Source organism: Terrapene carolina, unplaced genomic scaffold, assembly GCF_002925995.2.
Source record: "Terrapene carolina triunguis isolate 2854851 unplaced genomic scaffold, T_m_triunguis-2.0 Scaffold236, whole genome shotgun sequence".
Classification (NCBI taxonomy): domain Eukaryota; kingdom Metazoa; phylum Chordata; order Testudines; family Emydidae; genus Terrapene; species Terrapene triunguis.
In genome coordinates, this window is record NW_020664587.1 from 12,752,894 (window position 1) to 12,780,366 (window position 27,473).

The 27,473-nt window shown below is 42.3% G+C and overlaps 1 protein-coding gene across 3 annotated transcripts; it reads left to right on the forward strand.

Annotated features, from left to right (window-relative positions):
• Nucleotides 1–1,898: 1,898 nt before the first annotated feature.
• Nucleotides 1,899–27,321, forward strand: PTP4A2 (protein tyrosine phosphatase 4A2). Of its 3 annotated transcripts, none has more exons than XM_024199269.3 (6): nt 1,899–2,083; nt 15,364–16,033; nt 18,067–18,159; nt 22,265–22,395; nt 25,721–25,795; nt 26,914–27,321. In XM_024199269.3, the coding sequence occupies exons 2-6, from the start codon at nt 15,938–15,940 to the stop codon at nt 27,020–27,022; spliced, it is 504 nt and encodes a 167-aa protein (XP_024055037.1). In that variant the 5' UTR covers nt 1,899–2,083; nt 15,364–15,937; the 3' UTR covers nt 27,023–27,321. The 3 variants fall into 3 exon arrangements, with proteins under 3 accessions (XP_024055037.1, XP_024055038.1, XP_024055039.1); XM_024199270.2 differs by lacking the exon at nt 1,899–2,083 and adding an exon at nt 2,117–2,135; XM_024199271.2 differs by lacking the exon at nt 1,899–2,083 and adding an exon at nt 2,937–2,955.
• Nucleotides 27,322–27,473: the final 152 nt, after the last annotated feature.

Here is a 27,473-nt window from a genome sequence, read left to right on the forward strand (position 1 = left end):
TCTAGTCAAACACTAGCTCCCTGTACGCCCCATTCTTGTCCTGCTTCTTGTCCTCTCCCAACAGAACAGAGTCCTTGGGCTGATCTCCCAGCTCTCTGTCACCCCTGCACACGGTATTATAGACAGAGGGTTAGGGTGACCTGCTTCTGGCACCTGAACCTGAAATCATTCCCCTCTCATCTGTGGCCAGTGCCAATGGCAGAGTTTCAACAGTGGCTGCTGAGTCATGACATTCTCTTCACCCTGCTCGGTATCTTCCTTGGCATGGGCGAGGCTTAATCATGTCATTCTCCACGTTTACACTTCACCTGAGAAGCCCCATTTTCTGCCTGTTAGTTTGTTCTCATGGGCAGGAATGCAGCAGTTCTCATCTGGCAAGTTACCTGCATTTGATGGTAAAGATTTCAGGGTTTGTGGCATCTGAGGTGGAGCAATTCTTCCCAAGTGACCCACCTTTTATACTGATAACCTCACCGGCAGGGAATGTCTTAACAACTGCATCCGTGGACAGTGGCAACCTTCAACCTTGGCTACATCCATCCTGCATCTTTTATTATTTTACATAGTGCCACAGGTATGTATGGCGCTTTACAGGGGAATAGAAAGACCAAGTATCTGCCCCAAGGGGACTACAATCTAAGGGATTTACCATCAGCAGCCTGGGAGGCAGGACATCTGGATCCTATTCTACAGTGCCAGTGACTTGATACATGGTCTCGGAGAAGTCACTTCCATCTTCTATACAATATTTACCCACCTTTGTGAAAAGCTTTGAGATCTATGGGTACAAAATGCTATGCAAGTGCAGAGTATTATTATTACGTGCACAAGAGAAATCTCACTGTGTGTGGCTGAGGGCTGCAGAATCAAGATTAAAAGATGCTCCCTGGAAATTTGTGACGCAACCAGCATTTACCACTTGCTTTCCATGGGAAATAACATCTATGCAACACCCAGGGCTTTTTGTTCACTGCCCCCGCTCTCAATGTCTGTTTATCATTACTGCAACAAATCCATGGCCAGCTAGGAACTTCCTGGCTGTCACTACAAATTTCACAGCAAGCAGGTATAGAACTTGGTCCCTCCTGTTTCCAAAGCACTGGAGTCTAGAGGGGAATCACCATTAGCAGTATAGGGCTTTTGATACCCAGCTGAGCAGTTCCAGCCCCTTCCAGCAGAGGGCAGGTGCAGGTCCAGCTGGTCCTGACAAGCAAAGGGAAAGAAAGTGGAAGTGGTGGGGGGAGGGGCAATGTGAGGAGCAGAGTAGGGCAAACCAAGATGTGTGGGGGGGCATCTATACCAGAAAAGCATGTGGGCCATACCACCACTATTGTTGGGGTGGAATGGGGCATTCCAATTGTGATTGTGAAGTGGAAGGGGCCATCCTGACACTACTGATAGGGGGGAAGGGCACCTAGGCCAAGCCAATGAGGTTTTGGGGAAAATGGGCCATTCCAATACTGATTTTATTTCTGGTGGGGGGGCCTGGACCAAACCAGTGCTGACTTACGGGGGGTGAGAGACGGTAATTGGCCGGGAACTGGTTATTCCAATGTGGGATGGGTCATGCCAATGCTATATTTGGGAGGGACTATACCAATGCTAGGGCAACCATACCATTGCCAGTTTGGGGGACATGAGCCGTACCAATGGCAATCAGGGGGCAAGAGCGGCCACATCCTGCCGTTTTTCGGGGGGGGAAAGGCCTGTACCAACGCTGATGGGAAGTGACTGACTAGGTCATTCCAATGCCGGGACTGGGGGGAGGGCGGGCCATACCAATGGCGGCTTTGGGGGGGTGGACCATACCAATGCTGGCGGGGGAGCGTGCGCGGGCCATGCCATCGCGCGGCGCGGCGCGGCGCGGGGGGGTTGTCTGTGCGAGGAGGAGCCGTTTCCCGCGGGGGAGCCGGCGGACGAGGCGGGCTCACTCACGGTCTCTGCGGCTCCAACCGGCCGGGCTCGTTCGTCATTCCCCCTCCGCCGGCAGAGCGGCTGCCGCCGTCGCCGCGCCCCCTCCCTGCCCGGTGTGTGGGAGGCGCCGGGCCCGCTCCGACGGACACGGCCGCGCTCAATGCCCAGGGTGAGGAGCCGGGGTCGGGCCGCGGGGAGGGAGAGGAGGGGGGCGCACCCAGGTGAGGAGGAGCCGGGGGAGGTGGGGGCTGCCGGGGGGGGGGGGGCCCGGGGGCCTGGGGTGTTGGGGGGCTGGTGTGAGGTGTTGGGGGGCTGAGGGGTGGTGAGGCCCCTGGGACCTTAGGCCCTTGGGGTCCTGGTTACCCTCCCGCCTGTGGGGGTGGAAGGAGCCGGGCCCGGGCCCCGGCGGGGGCGGGGGCGGGGGGGGTAAAGGAAGGGCTCTGAGCAGTTGCTGGTGGGGGTGAGTTGGGGGGATGGGCCGGGGGGGAGTAGGGTGACGTGGGGGGCGGATTGCACAGGTGTGTCGGGGGGGGGGGTGCTGGGGCAGTATGTGCTAGGGGAGGTTGAGGGTTGTACAGCCCACATGGGCCCTGGAGGGAAGGGGAGGCTGGCCCGGGCCCAGTGGAGGCATGGCATGGCGGGGCCGGGGGGGGGGGGGGAGGTGTGGGGATTGAGGTGCTGCGAGAAGTGGTTTGTGTGTGAGCCTATGGGGTGGGTTGTGCCGTGCTGAGTTGTGCTGGTGACTCCTCCTGTGCCTCCTTAGCATGATTAGTCACAAGCTGCTTTTTCTCTCAGGGCATTTTCAGTTGGGGGTGGGAAGAAGGTTGCCTTTTTCAAAAGCTCCTGTGTAAATGGAAAGTGGATTGTGAACCCCCTGGATGAACAGCACAGGTTCTGACTCACAACTGCAGTAGTAGTGTTAAAAAAACAAAAAAAAACCAAAGACCACTCTGTGACTCAAAGTATAGAAATGTTTGACTTCTATAAGCCCAACTGATGGAAAGAAATTATCCATTTTATAGACTGAGAGCTTGACAAGAGGTAGGAACATAAATATCGGTCAGAATGCTATGCTGGAATGCATTTCTATGAATGTGCATGTCTTTTAATGAGACGTGGCTCTAGCTGCAAATCTTGTGTGTGCCTCTAACAGAAATAGAGGGTCAACTTCATAATTCTTAATTACCTCTAATTGTAAGTGTCAGTTTTCAATTCAGAAAGTGGGAACTTATGTTTTCTGTATCAGAACTGTGAACATAGTCTGTCTCTCAGTTCTTGCCTCTGTACTTTGCCCTGTTGTGGAATGCTGCATTGGTTAACTATTGTGAGGCCTCTGGGAGAGGACTTACTAAAGTACAATTCTGGAGACTCCCTCTTCTAGAGAGAACCCGTATTGTAGACCGTTCATATAAAGGCAATTTTTTTTTATTGGGTTCAAATGAGAGTCTGTAGATGAGCAGAATGATTCATTAGCTACTATAATACTATTTTAGCATCTCATGGTTTCTGCAAACTTTAGGGGTGGCACTTTTGGATTGCTTTTGAGGGGGAAGTACCTCAGTTGTAAGCCATGCTAACTAGTGAATTAGCTTTCTTTGTTATGTATAAATGTATTCCCTATTATAATCAGATTAGTCTGGTACTTTAGTCACTTGTTAAAGAGTTGAAGAAAGTGCAGAATGTCTCCATGTAAATATTACTGTTTGAACACTGAAAGTGCAGCACCTTAGGGCTTGGAGATTCAGGGTTAAGGTAAATACCTTTTTAACACATAGGAACATAGGAGTTGCCATGCTTGGTAAGACCAGAGATCTGTCTAGGCAGATATTTCAGACAGGAACCTCATAATAGACAATTTAAAATATTGTAACCATAGAGGAATTTTTTTTCTTATCCCCATCTTAGTGGATGATTTAAGCATGATTTTTTAATATATAGCCTAATTTTAATCTTTTTTAATATTAAACATCTAAGCCTGTTTTTAAGCATACTAAAGCTCTGGTGTCAATATCATATCTTTTGGCAATGAGCTCCATAGGATAATTGTGCTGGGTGTTTGTTAAAAAAAGTTTCCTTTTATCAGTATTAAATTTGTTACCCCCTCAGTTTCATTGGTGTCTCTCTGTGATTTATGAGAGCGTTTATCAGTAGGAGTACTGGCTTTTTCGCTCTGATCATTGTTTTGTATACCTCTGTCATGTTCTCTTGTTTCCATCATTTCCACTCTAAACACTCATTCTTTTAGGTCTCATATACAGAAAATCTGGCTATGCCTGAAAGCACTGTGTTGCTCATCTCTTTGAATTTTAACAATTGCCTATTAAAAGCTCATTTTATATTTACTTATAAATTTCAGTGGAGATTGAACATGGCTCTTAGTATGTGCGCCCTTGGCCTTTAACTTTCCACTATACGTTATCAATTTTCCAGTAGAGACGTGGTTAACTCATAGGCCTGGTCTATGCTAAAAAGTTAGGTCAACCCAGCTACGTCGCTCAGGGATGTGGAAAATCCACACCCCTGAGCGATGTGGTTAAGCCAACCTAACCTATAGGTGTAGACGGGGGGGTGGATTACCTATGCCAACAGGAGATCACCTCCTATCAGTGTAGATAGTGTCTATGCTGAAGTGCTACAGCGGTGTTTCAAGTGTAGACAAACTAAAGTGAGATGAATGTGGTACAAGAAATAGTTTTCCTACTCTAACTTTATTTACTGAATAATATCTTTACTCTCTTTTGCTTTAATGCTGTGAAAACACCACTATGTTTGCTTCCAGTTTGATGGGTTAGTATTTCTGATTTGTGTTATTTGTCATTTTGAATCTTAAAAATATATATATTTGGCTTGTGTGTTGCCAGGGAAGTTAATTTCCTGGTTTTCCAAAATATGGCACTTGATGCAAAAAAATTTCACACAACTTATTTTGGAATGGGCTGTTAAAACATAACATAAATCTCACTTATATATAAGGCGACTATATGTAAAATGTCATTTAAGGTCATTTTAATTTTTTTCTTTGCAATTTAAACACAGTTCTATATTTTGAACACAAGAGCTTTTAAGCTCATCACGCTTCATTAGGTGGGCCCATTGTTTTTGATTATTTTGAAATTGTTTTCACTTTTAGGAGCCCAGGTGGAGTTGTTTGGGAACTGTACTTAAATAATATTTAAATATGGCTCCTCTCTGAGCTGTTTTTAAACATGAGGATTGTTAAAAACAAAAAATTAAAACACTATTTCCAGTTTCACAGCTGCTTCTGCCTCTCAGCAAACAGAAACTTCTTTGGCATAAAGCACATACTCAGTAGATTATCTTTGGAAATCCAAATGGAGTATCTGGTCGCTTCCCGCTGCTGAACTAGGCATAGAGATGTTTTCTCTTTCTTGTGTTAAACAGTGCCTGTGCTGTTGGTTATATTAATTGTTTGAGCTCTCTCAAATTTGGAAAAGGCAAGTGTTTTCTCCCATCTTCACTGAAGTTTTGATGCAAGATTAGTGCCAGATTGGAAAGAGAGTTGTCTTGTGAAAAACACCTGACTGCTTTTATTTTCTCTTGCTAAATTGACTCCTTAGACTGAATATTTGATATTTGTCTGTCTTATGAAGCAGAAAATTGAGGTAAACCTGCCTTGTTTTAGGGCAGAGAACAGAGTGACTTGGCTCAAGCAAAAGGAAATGAGTGAGTCATCAGCAGAGCTTGTCAGCAAATTGGTAGGGAACTCACAGGGGTGGGTGGTAAGGAACTGTAGAATTTCTTGACTTCTCCCCTCTCCAGGCACGTGTCATTACGAACAAGCTTCCTTTAGAGATTACGTTTAAGAATTGTTTCCAAGAAACTATAGAACTAGCATTCTGTTCTCTATACAGTTAGACAGTGTATTCTAAAAAAGAATTGTCGTTGAATTGAGTTCTTGACGCTTCAGTGTTGCACGTTTGTCCATTGTGCTAAACGTGACTAGATTGGAGAAATCTTAGAATCCTGATAAAATCTTTTGCTTACAAAGCACCTTTTGAATCCAGCAGAACCCCCAAGGCACTTCAGAATGTACCTGTATGGTATTAGGGAGACAAGGTAGGTGAGGTAATATTTTTTTTTTTATTAGATCAACTTCTGTTGGTGAGAGAGACAAGCTTTCAAGCCAGACAGAGCTCTTCTTCCTGGGTCCAACATGGCTACAACTACATTGCATGCAAACTGTGTAGTATTAACATTTCTCACATCCACCGCACATGAGGTAGAATGTAGCAGCCCTACATGGGAACAGGAAGTGAAGTGTAATGTAGTCAAGTTAAATTACAAAGGAAGTCTAGTTAGGCCACAATATAAATGAGAATTGGAATTTTTCTAGGACACAAGTCTTGTAGCACTCTACCTCCTCCCCCCCCCCCAAAAAAAAACCAAAACAAAACTCCATGTCACTTATTGCAAGTATGTAGGTGTAAAACACAGGAATTAAGATTTTTATGAGCGGGAAGGAAAGAAAGGAAGTTCAGCAGTTTATGACTATTAAGTAATCTCATTAAAAGAATATCAAATGTAGAATTCAACTGAGAACAAAATGAGTTAACATAAACTGGATTGCAAGATGCTGTTCTCACAAATACTGAAGGTATTCTTTTAATATAAACTGCAAATTAGCAGGTTTTGCTTTGCATCCTGTGCACTAGGTTATTTTGAAAGGTGATCCAACTAACCTTTCCCAAAGTATCTGTGTCTTGCAATCCTGGGAAGCTGCAGCTGTTGCAATCTGTTTAACTGCCTTGATGTAGCAAGGGAAACACTTGTAAATGTAAGTTTTGGAAGGGGTGGTGAAGCCAGGAAGCACCTTATGATTGTTGATACTTGCTTGTCAGGAGGACTGTTTTGCTAATCTTGTGCAGGATAAATACAGAAGTATAAGGATTTTGCACAGTCGAAGGACTTGATTTAGGTATCAATCCATAGTAAAGTAGGTAATCTCTAAGTATAAAATCAAATTTAAATGCCATTGCTAAAGTTCACACATTTAACATTGCCTTCTGTCTGTCAAGTCAGAAATCGTATTTGACTGTTTTTGGTTCATCTAAAAAAATAAGTGACTATGATGTAGCATTTTTTAAAATAAAACTTTAGAGGCTAATATAGGGGTCTTCTTCCATCTGTTTTTAAGCATAACTCTTGCAAGTTATACAATATTTTTGCATGTCATTTAGCTAATAAAGATGTCTTTTTAGATCATATCAAGTGCTATGAGGCTATTATAAAGGTGTCTAAATAGCAAAATGAATCATGTCAGTGCAAGGCCTACTCTGGTTTGTAACAGACCAGTCACAGCTCACTGTAGTACTGAGGTGTTGGATGCCTTCTTGCCTCTGTCACATAATACTTAATGAAATTATCCATACGAAGACAACCTAGTTGCAATGTTTTGGTAGCCATTCACGTTCATCTTCCCTCTTTCTGAAGAACAGAAACTGGGAATCAAAACTACCTCAAATTGTTCATTTTGTGGCATTCATTGAGGTTGAAGCTTGGTTATATTTTCATTCTGATCAATCATAATGGCCAGTCAGTGCTCCCAGGATTAAGTGCCTGTTGATATCTTGACTGGCAAAGTGAAAGATATTTAAATTTACTGTCTGGATTTAGGGGCTTTTTGATCTGGATAATAGGGTTTTCCTTAACTCCTTAAAAAAGGTTATTTCACGGATATACATTTTTCCCTTACATTATGGTATTTAAGAGTTTGGGGGCAAATGTGCATATAGACAACCAAATAGTCTTTAGATGCTTATTTAACTTGGCATACAGTATAGTTGCTCAAAATATTCATCTATTTAACACGTAGCACAATGGGTCTCAAACTTTTTTTTACTGGAGACCCCTTTCACATAACAAGCCTCTGAGTGCGACCCCCCCTAATAAATTAAACACCCTTTTAAATATATTTAACACCATTATAAATGCTGGAGGCAAGCATGGTTTGGGGTGGGGGTTGACAGCTCGCGACCTCCCATGTAATGACTTTGCGACCCCCTGAGGGATCCTGACCCCCAGTTTGAGAACCCCTGACATAGCATTTCACATCTTTAAATCATTCTTCAGACATTAAATACAAAGCTTTACATTGGGGTAATCAATAGATGGCCCATGGTCCAAATCTGGACCGCCAGAGGCTTTTCAGCGGATCGTGGGGTGTGCCAGAACTTGGGGCTTCAGCACCATGGGAGTGTGTGGGGGGGTGCTTCAGACTGGCATGCCTCCCACAGGGCTGAAGCCCTAATTCCTGTTGGGGCTGAAGTCCCAAGTTCTGGTGCACTTCCCATGGGGCTGGAGTCCTGGCGCACCAGGACTTAGGGCTTCAGCCCCACTGCAGGCACGCCGGGACTCAGGATGTTGTTTGACAACAATTATCGTTGTTTGAGGTTTTTATGATTTTCTCTGGAGTCTGGACCTTGACTATACCTCGAACAAGAAATTTGAACCTTGACACACACAAAATTGACTTACCCCTGCTTTCCATCTTCAAATCATTCTTCAGATATTAACTAAATAAACAGTAACTGCCCCCATGGGAGTATTATAGGATTATTAGCCCCATTTTACAGATGATGAATTGAGATAACAAAAATAAGGCCTGGTCTATGCTTAAAAGTTAGGTTGACATAGTTACAGTGCTTAGGTGTGAAAAATCCATCTGTGTAGACGCATATAGGTTGATGGAAGAATTCTTCTGTCAGCCTAGCTACTGCTGCTCGGAGAGGTGGATTACGTACTGCAACGGGCAAACTCCTTCCGTCTCTGTGGGAAGCATCTATGCCAGGGGTCTCAAACACGCGGCCCACGGGCCGCATGCGACCTGCAGGGTGATTTTCTGCGGCCCGCGAGCCCCTCGCAGCCCCCCCGCCCTCCCCCAGTGTTTACCAGAGCGGCGGCCGGACGAGCACCGGGAGCAGGGCAGGCTCCCTGCCTGCCTCCCTGCCCTGCCCTGCCCTGCGCAGCTCCGGGAAGAGGCTGGAACGTGGGGAAGGGGGGGCGGAGGGGCTGTGTGTGGCTGTTACTTTAGGCAGAGCACCCAGCAGCTCCCATTGGCCGGGAACGGGGATCTGCGGCCAATGGGAGCTGCTGGAGGCAGTGCCTCAAGCAACAGAAACACACAGCCCCTCCGCCCCCCCTTCCCCACGTTTCATCCTCTTGCGGGGGCTGGGCAGACAGGCACGCGCCGGGCCAGATCCTGCCCCCCGAACCCTTCCTGCAGCCGAACTCCCTGCCCTGAGCCCCCTGCTGCACCCCAACCCCCTACCATACCCTGCACCCCGACCTCCTGCCACACCCCTCCCCCCTCCTGCACCCAGACCCCCTGCCGCACCCCTCACCCTTCCTGCATCCCAACCCACTGCCCTGAGCCCCATGCTGCATCCCTCCTGCACCCTGAGCCCCCTGCCGTACCCTGCACCCTGAGCCCCCTGCCACACCCTGCATCCCGACCCCCTGCTGTACCCTGCACGCACCCTGCACCCCGACCCCCTGCCGCACCCTGCACCCTGACCCCCTGCCTCACCCTGCACCCCTCCTGCATCCCAACCCACTGCCCTGAGCCCCATGCCGCACCCCTCCTGTGCCCCAACCCCCTTCCGTACCCTGCACCCCCCCTGCACCCTGACCCCTGCCCTGAGCCCCCTGCACCCCGACCCCCTGTCCTGAGCCCCCTGCCGCACCCTGCACCCCGACCCCCTGCTGTACCCTGCACCCCGACCCCCTGCCCTGAGCCCCCTGCTGCACCCTGCACCCCGACCCCCTGCCACACCCCACACTCCTCTTGCATCCCAACCCACTGCCCTGATCCCCCTGCTGCACCCTGCACTCCCTTGCACCCCAACCCCCTGCCCTGAGCCCCTTGCTGTACCCCTCACCCCTCCTGCACCCCACACCCCAACTCCCTGCCCTGAGCCCCCACCACACCCCACACCCCTCCTGCACCCCCTGGTGGCAGCGAGGGGGCAGAGTTGGGGTGGAGATTTTGGGGAAGGGATTGGAATGGGGGCAGGGAAGGGGTGGGAAGAGGCGGGGCAGGGGCGGGGCCTCATGGAAGGGGTGGAGTGGGAGTGGGAGGGAAAGGTGTCAGTAATGCGGCCCTCGGGCCAATGTACTAGTCCTCATGTGGCCCTCATGGTCATTTGAGGTTGAGACCCCTGATCTATGCTATGGTGCTGAAGCACCTGTATCATAGACATGGTCTAAATGACTTGCTGGAGGCCACCCAGTGAGCTGTTGTAGAGCCATTACTAGGACTCTGAGTTTCTGACTCTCCGTCCCACACCTAATTCACTAGAACATATTGTCTCCTTTGTGTACTGTAATAAAGACATCAAACTTTGTGGATGTTTCTCTTATCCTGGGAAAAGAAACTTGGGTAGAGTGTAACTCTTTGATTTGCTGTTGAATGGGAGAAGTGTAACCTCAGTGACCAGATGTTGCTGCAACTCCCAGTATAGTTGAATAGAGTTGGAGGAGGCTCCTTCCTTTCAGAGCAATCATTTGCTTGAAGAATGTCAGAACGGGTAGTTTTAGAACAATAAAAGAAAATGTTCTCTCCACCAGAGATTGTTGTGCTTCCATAGTGCTGTCAGGATGCTAGGGACTCTCCTCTTATGTATTATTGCATGATCACTAAACTGCTGAACTGTCCCACCTATTTAAACAGCTTTATCAGGTCCTCAAGAGTAAGAAAGTTAACTTTATAATTTTCCTTTTTGATATAACTATTCTTTCTTCAGGCCACTGTCTAAAAAGTGTCAGTTGACTCTCAGTATATGCTTAAATGGAAAACACTGTTTCTGCCTGAAAGAGGACCACTTTGCTTTTGCTCAAGAGTTTACAGGTGCTGAACACATGCATATGCCATTACTTTAGTAATTTTTTTTTTGCATCTGAAGAAGTGAGGTTCTTACCCACGAAAGCTTATGCTCACAATACTTCTGTTAGTCTTAAAGGTGCCACAGGACCCTCTGTTGCTTTTTTTACTAAGTACATCAGAGCTGTAGCAGACTGTAAGACATCACAATTAATCTGTTTGCTTTGAATTCTTGAAATGTGTACAAGATAAAGTTGTGACTAGTTCTCATGAATTGACAGGTGCAAGGACTTAACTGTGATGTATTAGCTGGAACTCTTCCTTCTGGGGAGAGAACTTATAATGTAATCCTGTAATTATTAAACTGATAAATATTCCAAGGTTCATTCTAGAAATCTGAATTTCAGTCACTTAGAATAAAAACTGTTAGGGTTGGGTAAGGTGACTAAAAGCATCCCTGTTCTTGCCTCTGGCATCCTAATTAAAAATTTATTTTTTTTGGCTTTGAAAGCAACTCTTTAAGGAAATAATTGCTGTTCTGCAGTTGATTTTTGACTTGGTGTCAGAGAAAAGGTAATTGATTGTGTGGGCCATTTTGATGTTTTAGTTCAAGTGTTAGGCTAGTGACTATAAAATGTCAATTTTGCATTTCTTATATTTTCTGCCATTGGTTAAGGCTACGTCTTTAAAAAAGAAGTTGCTGTCACATATTTCTGTAGCTTTAAGTGCTCTTATTTTTATGTATCTTTTTCCCCCTTTAGCTTAAGGGTCTATTTTATCTGAAATTATTCATAGTGGATAAGACCATGCTGGTGAGGTTTGCCTTGCTCCCACTGGGTAAAGCTGAATTCCTTGTCTAAGGGTGAAAACTTGGTGCTCGTTACTCCTTTGTACAAAGATTGGTTATGGAAGTTTATTATTCAGAACTTCTTTTCTGTCATTTTTACATGAGGAATATGTTACTGACTGACTTTTTGTGTGCTAGACAACTTGGTAAAATCTTGGACTGTCATGGTGATATCAGAGGAAGCCCAAAACCTGAGTAGTAACTGTCCCAGCTCAGATTTCTGCCTACAGTCATCACACTCCTCCAAAGATCTTGTTAAAATCCTTCAGGAAAGGAAGCATCAACCTGACTTTTCTCTGCTTAAAAACAAGCAGGAAAAAAGACACTGTCGTGCTAAACATAGCAGTAAAAGGCACACTTCCTGTTTTGCTTAGCATTTCACCCTTAAGTGTGCCCATCTAGTTTGCTTCCAGCAATGGGGTGGGTCTGTGTCTATATACTTCATGGCAGAATTAAACTTGTTACATCTTATTGATGTAGTATAAAACATCTTTCATGTGACTTATATGTGGCAGGAGTGGATGGTACATCCCTCATTACTGCAAACTTGAATAAGATTGGCAGTGAGTAAAAGTTCTTACCGTTAAATGTTTGGTTGCCTTTGAAATGAGCTTGTGGTTTCAGACTAGTTCCTACTGGATTATGTCCCATCCCCAGCCTGGCCTGGCTCCTCACCCCTCTGCATTTCAGTCAGATCTATGCTAGAAACTTTTGCTGGTTTATTCATGTTGGTTACAGGTGTGAGTTTTTAACGACATTTCTGTACTGACAAAAGCCCTAATGAGGATGGAGATTATACTGGCACAAAAGTGCTTTTGCCGGTATCTTATTTTGCCACGGAAACTAACAGAGCTCTGCCAACAAAACCACTTTTTCTGATGCCTGGCACCATAGTAGTTCTGGCTGGGAGGAGCAGCAATTGCAGGGAAGTCTGCTCAGCCCTTGCAGCCATGGACTGGAGCATGCTCAGTGCAGACAGTCTTCAGTGAATTTAGGTGCCAAACTCTAAAGTCTCTGCTGAGTGTGTGTGAACTGAGAATTTTCATAGTCTTATAACTTGGCCTAATTTTGGCAAATTTTCATGGGGATGGCAAAAAGCATCTTCGTTACATGAAGGCAACCTCCTTGCCAAATGTCAAGACCCTGCTCCAAAGTATGAGATGCAAAAGCTTCTCGGCAAAATGGCTATACAGTTTTTCTAACATGAACAACACATATTTTCCTCTAATCTCTTTCTCAGTAATGACTGAATTATTTTATCTGAAACTTCCCTCGCACCCAACACCCTCCTCTCCTCGCCCCCCCCCCCCCAAAAAAAATCAGCCTGAGGTAGGCAGGCAGCCAGCATGGAAAATTTCAGCCCGAATGGTTGAAGTTTGGCAAAGTTATAAGCAACTGAAAGCAGGGTCTTAGAAGTATTGAGCAATCTTAATGGTGGCATTACCAGTTCAGCCTATAATAATTCCATACTCTTACTCCATTGTTTTAGGGCTGGTCCACACTGAAAACTTACGTTGCCATAGCTATGTCTCTAAGGGGTGTGAAAAATCCACACTCCTAAGAGATGTAGTTAAGCTGGCTAACACCCAGTGTAGACAGTGCAGGGTCAAAGGAAGAAATCTTCTGTCTACCTAGATACCGCCTCTCACTGAGGTGGATTAACTTCAGTGATGGGAGAACCCCTCCTGTCGCTGTAGTGATGGTCTACACTGAAGCACTCAGGGTGGATTTGATTTAAATCACTAGTCAGGAAGACTCAATTTAATCATGGTTTTCTACATAAAAGTGCATTCTTGTTGGTTGTTATAACCTTAATACATATTTTTCACAACTCAGAGATAGATGTAGGTTTCATTTTTAGAAGGTACACCCTATACATTTTTAAACAGTGATTTATTTTAAAAACTTTGCAGATTAGTTTTACAGCTATATCAGAAAATGAATGATTGTTTGGTTATTTCATGTACCAAAGGTAATTGAAGCAGATAGTTCACCTCCCAATGACTTTATAAATATCTCCAATTCAACAGGTTAATCATTAGTATTTGGAGGAGTTTCTTGCTATGCTGTATTAGGAGACAGACAGACATTTAAATTGTTTTATTTAACTAAAACACCAACTTTAAGTATTCTGGATTTTTTTCTTCAACCGCAAACACATAATATTTTAACAAAACAAGCATATGTCCCTCGCTTCTCACATTTTTTCTCCAGACTACTTCTCCTTGTCCAGATCTATTCCGCCCCCAACAATCTTCTATTCATTGAACTTTTTGAAACTTGTGCACTTTTAGAGAGGTAAGGGATTGATTCTGTGTACACAAATTTGCAGAGGGACAATAGGATTGAGGTCTGTTATTTCTCACCTCTATATATTATTTATTTATTTATTTAAAAACATTTTTGCTGTTAACAAGCATGTTACCTCTGGAAACACAAATCCACAGCTTGAGAACTGCAAAACTAAGCATCTCTGATGGTATCTTCTAGACTGAGCCCTGAGTCCCATTGGGTAGATAGAAAGATTAACCTAAATAATATATACAGAAGCCTGTGGAACCCCATAAAAATGGGTCCCTAATCCATGAACTATTCGAACTCATTTACAAAACTTTTCTTAAACATTACATGAATATATTGTCTCATATGATAATTAGAATTTATAACCCCTATTCCACAATGAGATATCTTTGACCTATAATGTATCTTAAGTAAAACTATCTTTAGGTTTTTTCCTCAAAAAGCATTTTATCAAAAAAAATCCAAATTAAATAAAAAATCCATTTTTTTTTTTAAATCATTGATTTTTATCCACCCTGGAAGTGCTACAATGGCACAGTTGCAGTGCTGCAGCTGTGCTGCTGTAGCAGTTTCAGTGTAGACGTAGCCTTAGCTGATGAATGTCCTAACTTTGGTAAAATCAGCATTGATCCAAAGTAGAATTAGAATTTTGCTGTATTCCATTCTGTTGTGTGTTCTGAATCCTGCTTTACAAAATGTTAGCAGTGAGTTGTTCTGCTTCTTTTTCGTGCTATTCATATTTACTTGAGGGAAGTGATGATCTGATTAGTGAAACTCTGTTATCTAGCCATTTTGAAACTGAACTTACATAAATAGCTTATGAAAGGTAGGCTGATTTACAGATTAAGATCATAAGAATGACCATACTAGGTCAGATCACTGGTCCATGTAGCCTAGTATTCTGTCTTCCAACAGAGGCCAGTGCCAGATGCTTCAGTGGGAATGAACAGAACAAGACAATTATTTAGTGGTCCATCCTCTGTCATCCAGTCCCAGCTTCATGCAGTCAGAGGTTTAGGGACATCTAGAGAATGGGGTTGCATCCTGGACCCTCTTGGCTAGTAGCCATTGATGGATCTATCCTCCATGAACTTATCTAGTTCCATACAGATTGTTTGGCTGTGGAGAACGTCTGCTGCTTTCTATTGTAGATGTTTAATTATGAGCTACCTGAGTGTATGATGATGCTATTTCATCTTTAGTTCTGGTATTTTTGATTAACTGAGATTTTGTAGAATATTTGTCATCCATCATGCTAAAAGAGAGAACATAATACAGGAATGCTTCTTGGTATTACAATAAAAGATGTTCAGTGTACATCAAAGTACTTTCAAAAGCAGGCTTGTTTGTTTAACGCTTAATGCTTTAATTATGTTGAGGTTTCTGGGTGCACTGTATTCAATAGCACTGTACAATCAGAAGCAACAATCCCTTTTAAATATGACATTTTTCTTCTTCTTAGGTTTTCTGTTGGAATATACGTCACACATTTATGGCGATTCTGAGCATCAGGGCAGATTTCTGCCAGGCCCAGCACAGCACCCTGGCTGACAAGTGAGCGTGTCCTACGTACCATAATTACTTTGCCTTGAAGACTCCAGACACAGTGGTCACCCTCAAATATATGGGATATCTTCTGCATATTGGAAGCATATTCCTTTTACTGACTCAAGCAAAACTAAGCATCAAGAAAACAAAGTGGAGAGAAGATCTGTCCTTATTTTTTTTGCCTCACCAGTGCCTAAATGTAGTACAGGCTGCCTAGTCTTGCATGTTGTCAGAATTTTTGGAGTCTGAAGGATACCACCTGCAGTTATTGAGGCCTAAATTGAATTCAAGTGGATTCTAAAGCAAACCTGGTTTTCTTGAAGTGAAAAATCTTAAAGAACAAACAAGTCAATAAAGATAGTTCTGATCGAGCCCAGGCATTTTAGTGGTCTCTTTAATGTTTTCTGCTGTGAAACGTTTCAAGGGTTATTGATTTTTTTTTTTTTTTTTTTTTTTTTGCCCCCACATATATTTTTTTGTTTGCCATTATGAACCGTCCAGCCCCAGTGGAGATTACTTATGAGAGTATGCGTTTCCTGATCACTCACAACCCAACCAATGCAACCCTCAACAAGTTCACAGAGGTAAGGTAGCCACATACAGTCGTATGTTTTTTTTTTTCCCCCCCGTTCCTTGTGTTTTGAAATTTCTAAAGCGGCACGAGAGACACATCTCCCAGATCCACCATGGGTGATGCCATCAGAAATACCCTTTATACTTAGTTAAAGCATTTTTTTTTTTAAATCAGGTACTTTGTTTCATTAAACTGTTTTTAAAGTTCTCCTGACTGTAAGAAGGAAGCCTTTGGTGATTTCCTTTCTTCAAAGTCCTACATCTTTTGACTGAGAGAGGCTGGATGGGACTCCTTTTGGAGCCCATAAAGCTCACTCCTCTTAGGCTCAGTCTACAATCAAAAGTTAGGTTGACCCAGCTACATGGATCAGATGGCGTGAAAAATCCATGGCCTGACCAACACAGTTAAGCCACCCTAACTTCTTGTGTAGACAGCACTAGGTTGGCAGAAGAATTCTTCCGTTGACCGAACCACTGCCTCTCGGGGAGGTCGATTACCTGTGCTAATGGGAAAACTCCTTCCGTTCGCATAGATAGTGTCTATGCAGAAATACTATAATGGCGCAGCAGCTGTGCCGCTGTGGCATTTCAGGTGTAGACAAGCCGTATTACTCTGCCATCCCCATAACTTGCCAGGTGACTTAGCATGTTGTCTTTACCTTTGTTGTCTGATGTAACAAAATGTACTAGCCCCAGAGAGCCATGGCTCATCTTCTGGCTTTTGAATAAGGATCTCTAGTGGTTGATTAATCTCTTTGGCCTTTTGACTAAGATCAAGTGTAATATATATAGAGGTCAGACTTTAATTAAAAAAAAAAAAGTGATTCTCAAACTCCCCTTCTAATCCCAGAATAGTTAACTATTTCTGGTAATGGAATTAGTAATGACATTTTTAAACTACGTCTTTAAACTAAACTGAGATGAATGGAGTCACTTCCTCTGTACATTGGGTCATATCCAAATTACTGTAATTGAAACCATAAGGGCTTAAACACTTTTTAAAACTGAAGCTTAAATTTTGCAGTAATAGATGGCATCACCAGAGAAGTACTGGTACAGCATACCACTAGATCCCATCTTGTTGCAAACAATGGCATATCTTCTTATAAGTCCTTTAGGGAGACTAGATCATGCCCTTGCAGGGGGAAGATTTGATCTAATAGATCTCTTCCATTCTGGTAAGATCTTGTGATCCTACACTGAGCTTTCATATCAACATGATTCCACCTTTCAGGAAGATGTTCTTTTTGTCAGCAGTCAGCTCAGATACTAATGATTAATTTGGACTGAAACCCTGATTTTTTTCCCCCATTGATGTGATGTTTTCATTTTATTGTTATGAATTATATTTCTAATACCTTGTCCAGGGGCCTAGAGCCTGGGCTGGACAGTGCATGTGGGGTATTAAAGTGTAAAAATAAAATTTTGAAGAGCCATTCCTGGTACAGGCACAGGAGGAAATGCTGCTTGCTGTTTGATCTTTCAAAATGAACTGGGGCAGCTTTAGTTTGATCTGATTATTTATCTAGCACAATGTGCTACTTCTAGTGCGTTACAAGGAAGCTAGAATATGGTTCTGCGTGTGTTCTGTTCCTCTCTGTTTCAAAATGTCTCAGCATTGCCTGAGGCAGACAGATCCATGCTTCTATTTCAAGAGAAAAAGAATCTGCATGCAGGGTATAAGTAGCTATTTTAATTTTGCTGTTACAAATGCATGCCTATAAGGCAGTTTTCCCACGCTGACCTCTCACCCTAGGTGAGACTGACACAGAGGTATTTCCTATTCCTCTTCTCCTCCCGGCCTTTTAACCCGCATCGTAATGTCCGTCAAGACCACATCCTTCCAGCTTAGAACTGGATGAGACTCTTGGAGCTATCCTTGCTCCTCAGTTATCTAGTCTCCTCCATGGAACTGTAGAGCAATGTACACGGTCATTGATTCAGCATAGCATGTTTATTTGGCTTTGTTAAAGTTGAGAAAATGCTCTAATTCCCCATTCTGGGAGTATGCTTCATGTGTTTGCTTTCCTTCTTGTTCTTAAAGGAGCTTAAGAAGTATGGAGTGACAACCTTGGTGCGAGTTTGTGATGCCACGTATGATAAAGCTCCTGTTGAAAAAGAAGGAATCCAAGTTCTAGTGAGTCTCTTTTAAAATTCTTTTTACAATTCTCTTTTAAAATTCTTTCTGAACTGAAAAATCATTAAATGTGAATCAGATGTTCCAGCACTGTTTCGCATTCATGCTTCTGCCTGATAATGACCCAGGACTGTGTGACTACTATAACAATTGAGAGTTCACTTTGATATGCTTGTTCAGTAAACTGCTTGTAACTTTGTGAAATACATCTGAGATATTGTAACTGTGCTGTTTATGGTTAGATTTGCACAATGAAATCTGGTATTGCTTGGGGTGTCTAGATTGATTTTTCGTTAGCTGCGTGAAGGCATTAGGGATGAAGGCAGATGTTAACTTTTGAGGCAGTGCATAGTATATCAGATGTGACTTTTCAATGTAATAAAAAGGTTGAAGTGACTCATCAGTCTCTCCACTGTGATCCCAGAAGCTGCACCTTGCTTAACAGTTAGTTGTAGGTAGTCAGTCTTCTATTGCCTCTCATTTTTGTGGCTAGAGACCATGGGCAATTTGGAGGAAAATCCACACAACTCTGCAGAACTTGTATTTGTGGGATATGTTCTGTTCTGCTTGATCCTACTCTTAAACGTATATATGACTTCAAAAGAAAAGGCTCAGAGTTATTTAGAAATGGGTACTGTCACGCTCTGATTTCAGCACTAGGTTGTGGGGAGCCTCCTACCTCACTGCAGCATTGTTTCTCTGCTGGATGATCCTCCCTGCTCCAGCACAACCATTAGCCATAGTGTTTCCAGAGCAAAATGAATGAATTATAGCAGTCAGTTTGCTCTGCTGGGAAAGCAAACTGCCCAGGACAGCACAGGTTCATGAGCAATCCTATTTCTACCAGAGGTGCAGTTGCCTTCTACCTCCACATTTCTGTTGAAATGCATATGTATAGCTGTCATAAAATTCCATAGGAGTGTGACAGTGTTTTGGTCAAAATGACTTGTTTACAGGTGAGGTGCATACACCATGCTGACTGGAAAATGGGTCAATGTCAATTATGGTGCAGAAGAGCCAATTTACTTCTGCAGTGATGACCAAATATCCATTTAGGAACTTGTATTGTACTCAGCACCATGATATTTGAGTGCCTTACAAATTCTAAGTTATAGACACAGGATCCTGTATGTTTGCCACACTTGTCCTTGATAACTAGCCTTCTCTCTGCATTCAGTATGTAACTGCTCCTAGTATACTCTTGTTGCAGGAGAGCAAAACAGCAGAGGGAACAAGTCCTCTAGACATCAGACAAGGATAACAGAAAACAGGAGGTGACAGAGAAGATTTGCTGCTAATGTCATACTTGAGCCAGATGATTCCAGCCATGATAGTATCTTCATTACTTAATACATCACAGTGGTGTTTTGGCATTTAAGAGTGGCTCTGAATATTCAACAGCATGACCCACAACCACTTGTCCCTCTTGAAACCAGTTCTGTCAAAACAGGCTGCTGTCACCGTTCAGAAATGGTGTTATATTACCAGCTGGCTGAGAAAATGACATGCCACTATTTAAAGCTAACATTTGTTTACAAAAATAATGAAGATTAAAACCACAGCCTGACAGAGATTAGCATCTGTTATTTAAAACTGTTGAGGTCAAAAGCCTTATGAAACTCCTGAAACAGAGCATTTTAGCAGATCTTGAGTTCTCGCCATGATATAAGGTAATATACTAGTAAGAGAGACAAAGATGGTGGAATGTGGCAGCTAGTGAGCCTGCTTTGACAGATGGCATAGTGAGAAAGCAGGGAACTGGAGAATTAGATGCAGCCTGTTTGAACTATACGTGTTGGTAAACAAGTGTATGCAATAAAGAGATTAAACTAGGGAAATAGGAGGCTGGAATGGATAATAGTATCTTTGGGATTAATGTACCAGATGACCAGAGGATAGCTAATGTGATGCCAATTTTTAAAAAAGGCTCCAGAGGCAATTGCAGACCGGTAAGCCTAACTTCAATACCAGGCAAATTTATTGAAACTATAGTAAAGAACAGAATTATCAGACACATAGACGAACACGATTGTTGGGGAAGAAGTCTGCATGGTTTTTGTAAAGGGAAATCATACCTGACCAATCTACTAGAATTCTTTGAAGGGATCAACAAGCATGTGCACAAGGAAGATCCAGTGGACATAGTGTATGTAGATTTTCAGAAAGCCTTTGACAAGGTCCCTCACCAAAGGCTCCTAAGCAAAGTAAGTTGTCATGGGATAAGAGGACAGGTCCTCCCATGCATCAGTAGCTGGTTAAAAGATAGGAAACAAAGGGTAGGAATGAATGGTCATTTTTCAGAATGGAGAGAAGTAAATAGTGGTATCCCCCAAGGGTCTGTACTGGGACCAGTACTGTTCAACATATTCATAAATGATCTGGAAAAAGAGGTAAACAGTGAGGTGGCAAAACTTGCAGATGATACAAAACTACTCAAGATAGTTAAGTCCAAAGCAGACTGCAGAGTGTTACAAAGGGATCTCACAAACCTGGGTGACTGGGCAAGAAAATGGCAGATGAAATTCAATGTTGATAAATGCAAAGTAATGCACATTAGAAAACATAATCCCAACTATACATATAAAATGATGGGGCCTAAATTAGCTGTTAGCACTCAAGAAAGAGATCTTGGAGTAATGGTGGATAGTTTTCTGAAAACATCCACTCAGTGTGCAGCCGCGGTCAAAAAAGCTAACCAGATGTTGGGAAGCCTCAGGAAAGGGATAGATAAGATAGAAATTGTCATATTACCTCTCTATAAATCCATGGTATGCTCACATCTTGAATACTGCGTGCAGATCAGTTTGCCCCATCTCAAAAAAGATATATTGGAATTGGAAAAGGTACAGAAAAGGGCAACAAAAATGATGAGGCGTCTGGAACAGCTTTCATATGACTTGGACTTTTCAGCTTAGAAAAGAGATTAAGGGGGATATGATGGAGGTCTGTAAAATCATGACTGGTGTAAAGAAAGTGAATAAAGGAGTGTTATTTACTCTTCATTTCACAAGAACTAGGGGTCACCAAATGAAATTAATAGCTAGCAGGTTTAAAACAAACAAAAGGAAATATTTCTTCACACAATGCACAGTCAACCTGTGGAACTCTTTGCCAGACGGTGTTGTGAAGGCCAAGATTAGAACAGGGTTAAACAAAGAACTAGGTAAGTTCATGGAGGATAATCGGTCCATCAGTGGCTATTAGCCAGGATGGTTAGGGATGCAAAACCATGCTCTGAAGTGTACCTAGCCTCAGTTTTCCAAAAGCTACTCTAAACAGAAAGCATAGATTCCAAAAGTGAATAATGATCTAGTGAAAAAGGTTTGGAAATCATCTCTCTCATAGAATTCTTACTTATAGCCATGTTCATATTATGCAGTACGATTCAGACAGTTCTTTACTTTCTTGACAATCTTTCATAAGATGGGGAAAAAATCATAGATGCTGCTCAGTTTTCACTTTTCCATTTATTTTTAAGCACTATATTTTGCATATGAGTAAGAGGAATGTGTTTGTAATTGTGGATAATACCTAGGGTAGGTATAAATGCCTCTTCCTAATCAGATGCCATGCATTGCAGTTGGACAAGCTGATCCAGTGGAATAGTTGTGCAGCAATCTTTTCAGACTCTTCCATGCAGAATATACGGTACAAATAGTATTTTGAAGTGGTGTACTTTTAGGCAAAAGTCTACATAGTTCTCTTCATCCTCCTTTATTCAGATTTGTTTAATTACAAAATTTCAGTGATATTTCAAAGACAGTTTAGTTTTTCCACAAAGTCCATTCTACAACTGAGTCGTTAGTCAGCAATTTCCATTAGATCAAATTAGCTGATTTTTAGTGAATTAGCTTTTAATTTAAAATGTTTAAGGACATTTTAATGTTGTTGAGTATTATATTATGGTATAATTGAATCCATATCTGGAATCCTAGGGAATTACATGTTTAATAGCTACAGTGTAGAATTTGGATGTTGACTGAATAAAAGCCTGTGCCGCCCCCTGCTCCTCTCCCACTAGCCCTACTACTGATTGTGGATTGCATTCTCTATCAATGTGTAATCCCTGCACAAAAATTATAGCTAATCTTTTCTCCCCCCGAAGGACTGGCCATTTGATGATGGAGCGCCACCCCCAAATCAAATAGTTGATGACTGGCTAAACCTGTTGAAAACCAAATTTCGTGAAGAGCCTGGCTGCTGTGTTGCTGTGCATTGTGTTGCAGGATTGGGAAGGTAAGTGTTGTGCTGTTTTGGTTTTGTAAGGGATTCACTTTAGCACGTACATAAACTAGTTGAAGATTTTGTTCTGGAAGATAGCTGCATTTATTCAGTTACAAAAAAAACAAAAACAAAACCCATGTTTAAGTAACATCAACAACTTCACACCATCACAATCAAAGAAGCTTACTACAATTTTAAAATGGTAGTTGACATGGCAACTGTATCTCAAAGCTCTTGTTTCATCTTGGATTGTTTGTTCACACTAGTTGATCTGACAGATCATAATGGTGCCAGAAGAATTAGAGAATCTACGCAGTGAAAAATGCATTGCATCTTTCTGCTAAAAATCTCTTGTGCTTTTTGACAAACCTAATGTGTATATATGCAGTATAAACCAAATACATTGTAGCTTAGGCCCAGAGCAAACAAGGTTCTGAATGCCTTCTATTCCATTGACTTCAGTGGGAGTTTGAGATTATATAAGCACCTTATATGGTTGGATTCTTTTTTGTTGCCTTCCAAATATTCAAAGCCATTGAATAATGTTACGAAATATTGGCATGCAAAATGTCACTTAAAAAGAAAAAAGCTATCTTTTATCTATTGATGCATGAAAGTCCCAAACTAGTTTTTAAACTCTTACAGTTTTGAGGTTGAGACATTCGAAAGCAGACCAGAGCAATTTTTTTCACTTATAAGCACCTGAAAAGAGAGGTTCACATTCCTGCAGCAGTGTGAATGCTGGAATAATACATTGATACGTAGCAGGTTAAATAGCCTTTTTGGTGGTTAGGGGACCCAGTGAATTGTAATTTGCTCCATCAGCCTTAAACTGGCTTTCCTCAAATTGGTAAATCAGGATATTGGTTCTGTCTCTCTTTTTAAATCCCTTAATTCTTGGCTGTATCGCCTACCCCCAATATACAATTCATACATCTATTTCCACAGGGGCTACAGATTTCATATTCATTTTAAGACTAGGACAGGTATTGTTTGAGATTGTAATGTTGTTTTGTTACTGACAGCTAAGCAAATTGTCATGTGTGTGCCATTTCCCTCTCTCTTTTCCTACCTCCCATTACTCCACTCCCCGCACAGATCACATCACCTTCCCTCCCAGTCTGGGAAGGGAGTGCCCCAAGATTATTCCTGATGTGTGGATTTCTATAGTATCTAATTCCTAGGACAGCTGACAAGATTATTAATGACCTCTTCCAAAATGTAAAAGCTCTAGTTTAATATGTAAAATAAACTTGTGGAAGGTGGTTGTGGACAGATTGGACTGTCATTTAAAATTAGTCTTTTGAATCATTTAATCAGATTTCATAAGGTAATCAGGGTCAGGCTAGTTCAGTACTTGCATGAGGGAACTCGGAGATGCAGCAGAATATAACAAATTCAATGGGTGTAACTCCTGTGTTAGTACTGGCTACCATCCCAGCATAATTCTAGGGACACTGTTCTGTAGGAGTTTCCATTTTTTGATAAAGACCCAAAACCAAGGTCCATTGTGCCTGAGTTCCCCCTGGTACTTCCTGGTGGAGTATTCAATCCAGGTGTCTTCCTGGCCATAATCCAATTTTAGTAATCATATATTGTCTCCTAAATTTCCTCCTTTGTTTTCAACCTAATATGCTATTCACCACCTCCTCTAAACTGTTGTACATTAGTGCTATGTGCTATTTAAAAGTTGATCTGTTTCACCCAAGGTGACTGGATTTTAGTGGTGGGTAAAGAGAGATCTCTCTCGCATATGATTTCTTTGTGGGTCCGAAATGCAATTTCCTCCTTCTCCAGGAAGGAGTCACCATGATTGCGACTAAAAAGAAAATTCAATTCTTCAGTTAATTGGGAAAGCTAAATAATAGAACATCCAATCTCACAAATGTAAACAAATAAGTTCTGTAAACAAATCGTTACTTGTCCTACATGCTGGGAACGAAGAGATAAATACTTGAGATGCTTTTGTGATGGGGGTGGGAGCCATATAAATCCTTAACTGGGTATAATGAAAACACAGAAAGGTGGGATAAAGAAAAATCAAGAAGAGTCATGTAAGTCGGGTTGGCTGGTCTTAACTTGGTTCTTAAATCCATTTCTTCCCCTAGGGGAGAGGTGGAGAGGTGAAATGCTAAAGCAGGGAAAAACCAGAGTAATGCAAAAACCTGGCAATTAACATGATTTGCTACTCTGTTCTTTGTCTTGTTTCTATGAGGATTTTTTTGGGAGGGGGAGCAGGGTGGAAGATGACCACATATTGTAGCTCAATTAAATGATTTAAAACCCTCCTGTTTCTTGCCCAGCGTTAAGTCAAAGTGTGCTGATAGTTTGACATCTACTGTTATTACAGACACGAGGTTTTAGATTTATTCATTCAGAATGACCTTTCTGGTTTTCCTCTTGGGTTTCCTTTTTTGTAGAAAGAAAAGGAAGAACGTCTCAAGTTTTGCTTAGGCCCTGGGAAGCACTACATTTATGCTGCTGGGGAATCAAACCTCAAATGTTGTCTGTTCTACTACTTATATTTTTAAAGTGCATTTAGTGCTTGTGGGGTTTCAGACTGACAGCAGTGGAAACTGAAGTTGTGTTTATCCAGGTACTGCACAGCAGTGACATTGCAAGCTGCCCTGCCAGAGTTGCTCAGTTTTGTTCCTGATTAACTGTAAGGTCAAGTAGTTCAGTTTACAACCTCTGTTCAATCCTTGACCTCTCCTCTGCCACCAAGGTGCTAGTGTAAATTGTGTGCTAGTGGTAATATGAACAACTGAGCACTAGGAAGTGGACTCAGAGCATCATCTCCCTTCACATAGCACCCCTGAACCAGCCATCCACATATGCTTCCTACTCAGCTGAGCTGGTTTCAGAATAGCGACCTGCAGGCGAAAATCTTATTCCATTGCCCCTCAAGTTCCACATATAACCTAGCAAAAGGAATAAGTATCAATGTTGTCATTTCAAAAGCAGGGCATCTCTTTAGTCTGTATGGGATTAAAGTTGTGTTGTAACAAGAAGTTAAATGTACCAAAGATGAACCTCAAATTTATTTATGGCCAGCAGCGTACAAAATTGTTTTATAGTAAAAAAGTAAAGAATAAAAATCCATTATCACTATTTCATGGCAGACACTGAAGGAGCTATTGATTTTGGTGCTGGACGCAGCGCTGTCTGCTGAAGAGAATTTTACATTAGATGCTGCAGGCAAATGGCTTGCTGTAGGAAAAATATTTAAAGACAGGATACTTAAGCTGTTTGTTTATAGACGAATATGATCTATTTTGAGGGGTTCAATACATTGGTTCTCTAGACGGTTAAAATAAATACTGATTTCTCTTCGTAGGGCCCCTGTCCTAGTTGCACTGGCTCTCATTGAATGTGGAATGAAGTATGAGGATGCAGTTCAGTTCATAAGGCAGTAAGTAAAAGTAGCTAGCTCTCCAGCACGCTTCCCCTCTCCTATGTCTGTCTATGCAATGTATCGTTGTGTTTTAAGAGCAATGTAGAATTAAGGCACCGGTTTGTGACGCAGTGCATTTGGAGTGAAAGTAAAATGCTAACAAAAGAACTTAGAGAATCAGTTAATAAAATTCCTGCTTGAGGTGGACATTGACAAATTACTAAAGAACCAAAACCAAATGTAGCTTGGCCAGTTACCATAGCAGCATGATGTTCTAGAGCTCTTGGGCCAAGCAGCATGATCAATCTACAGCAGGAGCCCAAAGATCAGGAATCCTGATGGTGTCATGTGTGGAAGGGGCATAGTCTACTCAGGAACTGGTGGCAGCCATCCAACATGGAAAACAGCAAAAGTGGTGCTTGAATGAGAGAGAGCATAAAGTTCTGGGGTTTTTGTAATAGCACCAGATCTTTAAATGAAGCCCACCAGGTAGGAAGATACTATACAACCATGTGCCAAAAACATGTTTTGTGTTGCTATTGGAGCTCCAAGGTCTTCAGCTGCCTCCCTAACGCATCTCACTGTCAAGAGGACTTCCTTGGTCCTCCTAAATTTTCTTTCTTGATTTTCCTCTCACTACTCTAGCTTTACCTCTTTTTCTTATTAAGTTAAATTATCCTCTTTGTTAACTCCCTTCAAATATTTGTATTTGGTTGTCATGTCTTCACTTAGCTAATACTACACATGTAGACATTATGTTAATCTTCAAGGGGAGGGTGGAGTGCCCCTTATGTCATTCAGCAACCACTTCTGCTTGTAGGAGAGGCAGTGGACTCCAGGGAAACTAAATCTCCCAACCCAAAGGCATGCTGTAGTCTGCTCAGTAAGATGAGGGATGAAAGCGTTTTATAATCCATAGATTTGACTAATTCAGCTCTACAGATCCCGAGTTCCATGTCCCAGTTGAGATCTCCTTTCCTAGAGGAGGCAGTGGATAATGAAGCGAGCCAGATGGCAGTTCTGTGGGGCTGGAAAAACCTTGCAGTGCGGCGAGCGGCTATCTGCTTTGAAATATACACAATAACTGAAGCCGTACTTTTGCAATTGATATGACGCCTTCATTCTGTTTATTTTAGGAAAAGGAGGGGAGCTTTCAATTCCAAACAGCTGCTTTACCTTGAGAAATACCGACCTAAGATGCGATTACGCTTCAAAGATACCAATGGTCACTGCTGTGTTCAGTAAAAGAAACCTTAAACGAAGGCTGAAGTTATCATGGCTGTTTTCTGGACTCTTGTCACCTGGAAATGTGAATCTGGAATCAAACTACGTCATCAAATTAGTGGTGGAGTCAGTGCTCCTCAGCCTCTGTCCTAATGGTGGTGATGATTTAAAAAAAATAATAAAATTAAAAAAAAGAAACATTTCAGTGAAGGATTGCTTTCTCCTCAAGGTGCAGTTTGAATATCTGCCAGGAGAAAATCAGTTTCTGAACCTTCTGTATTTTTAACTTTTTTTAAAAAAATAAAATAAAGTGAAGTTTATGTCTAAGGAAAACCAGCAGAGCATTGGGTTTTGCAGAAACCATTTTCTTGGTTCGGGGACAGTGCTTCATAGTTAGGTCCTGGCATGTGGAATTTCCTTTGGGACTTCCTTTTTTTTTTTTTTTTTTTTTTTTTTTTTTTTTTTTTTTTTT

What these genes read in the sequence shown, in the direction of transcription:
- PTP4A2 (XM_024199269.3), top strand. Translation starts at nt 15,938, where the DNA reads ATGAACCGTCCAGCCCCAGTGGAGATTACTTATGAGAGTATGCGTTTC. An exon ending in CCCTCAACAAGTTCACAGAG is followed by an intron (nt 16,034 to 18,066) that starts GTAAGGTAGCCA and finishes TTGTTCTTAAAG; the next exon opens with GAGCTTAAGAAGTATGGAGT. An exon ending in GCAGTTCAGTTCATAAGGCA is followed by an intron (nt 25,796 to 26,913) that starts GTAAGTAAAAGT and finishes TGTTTATTTTAG; the next exon opens with GAAAAGGAGGGGAGCTTTCA.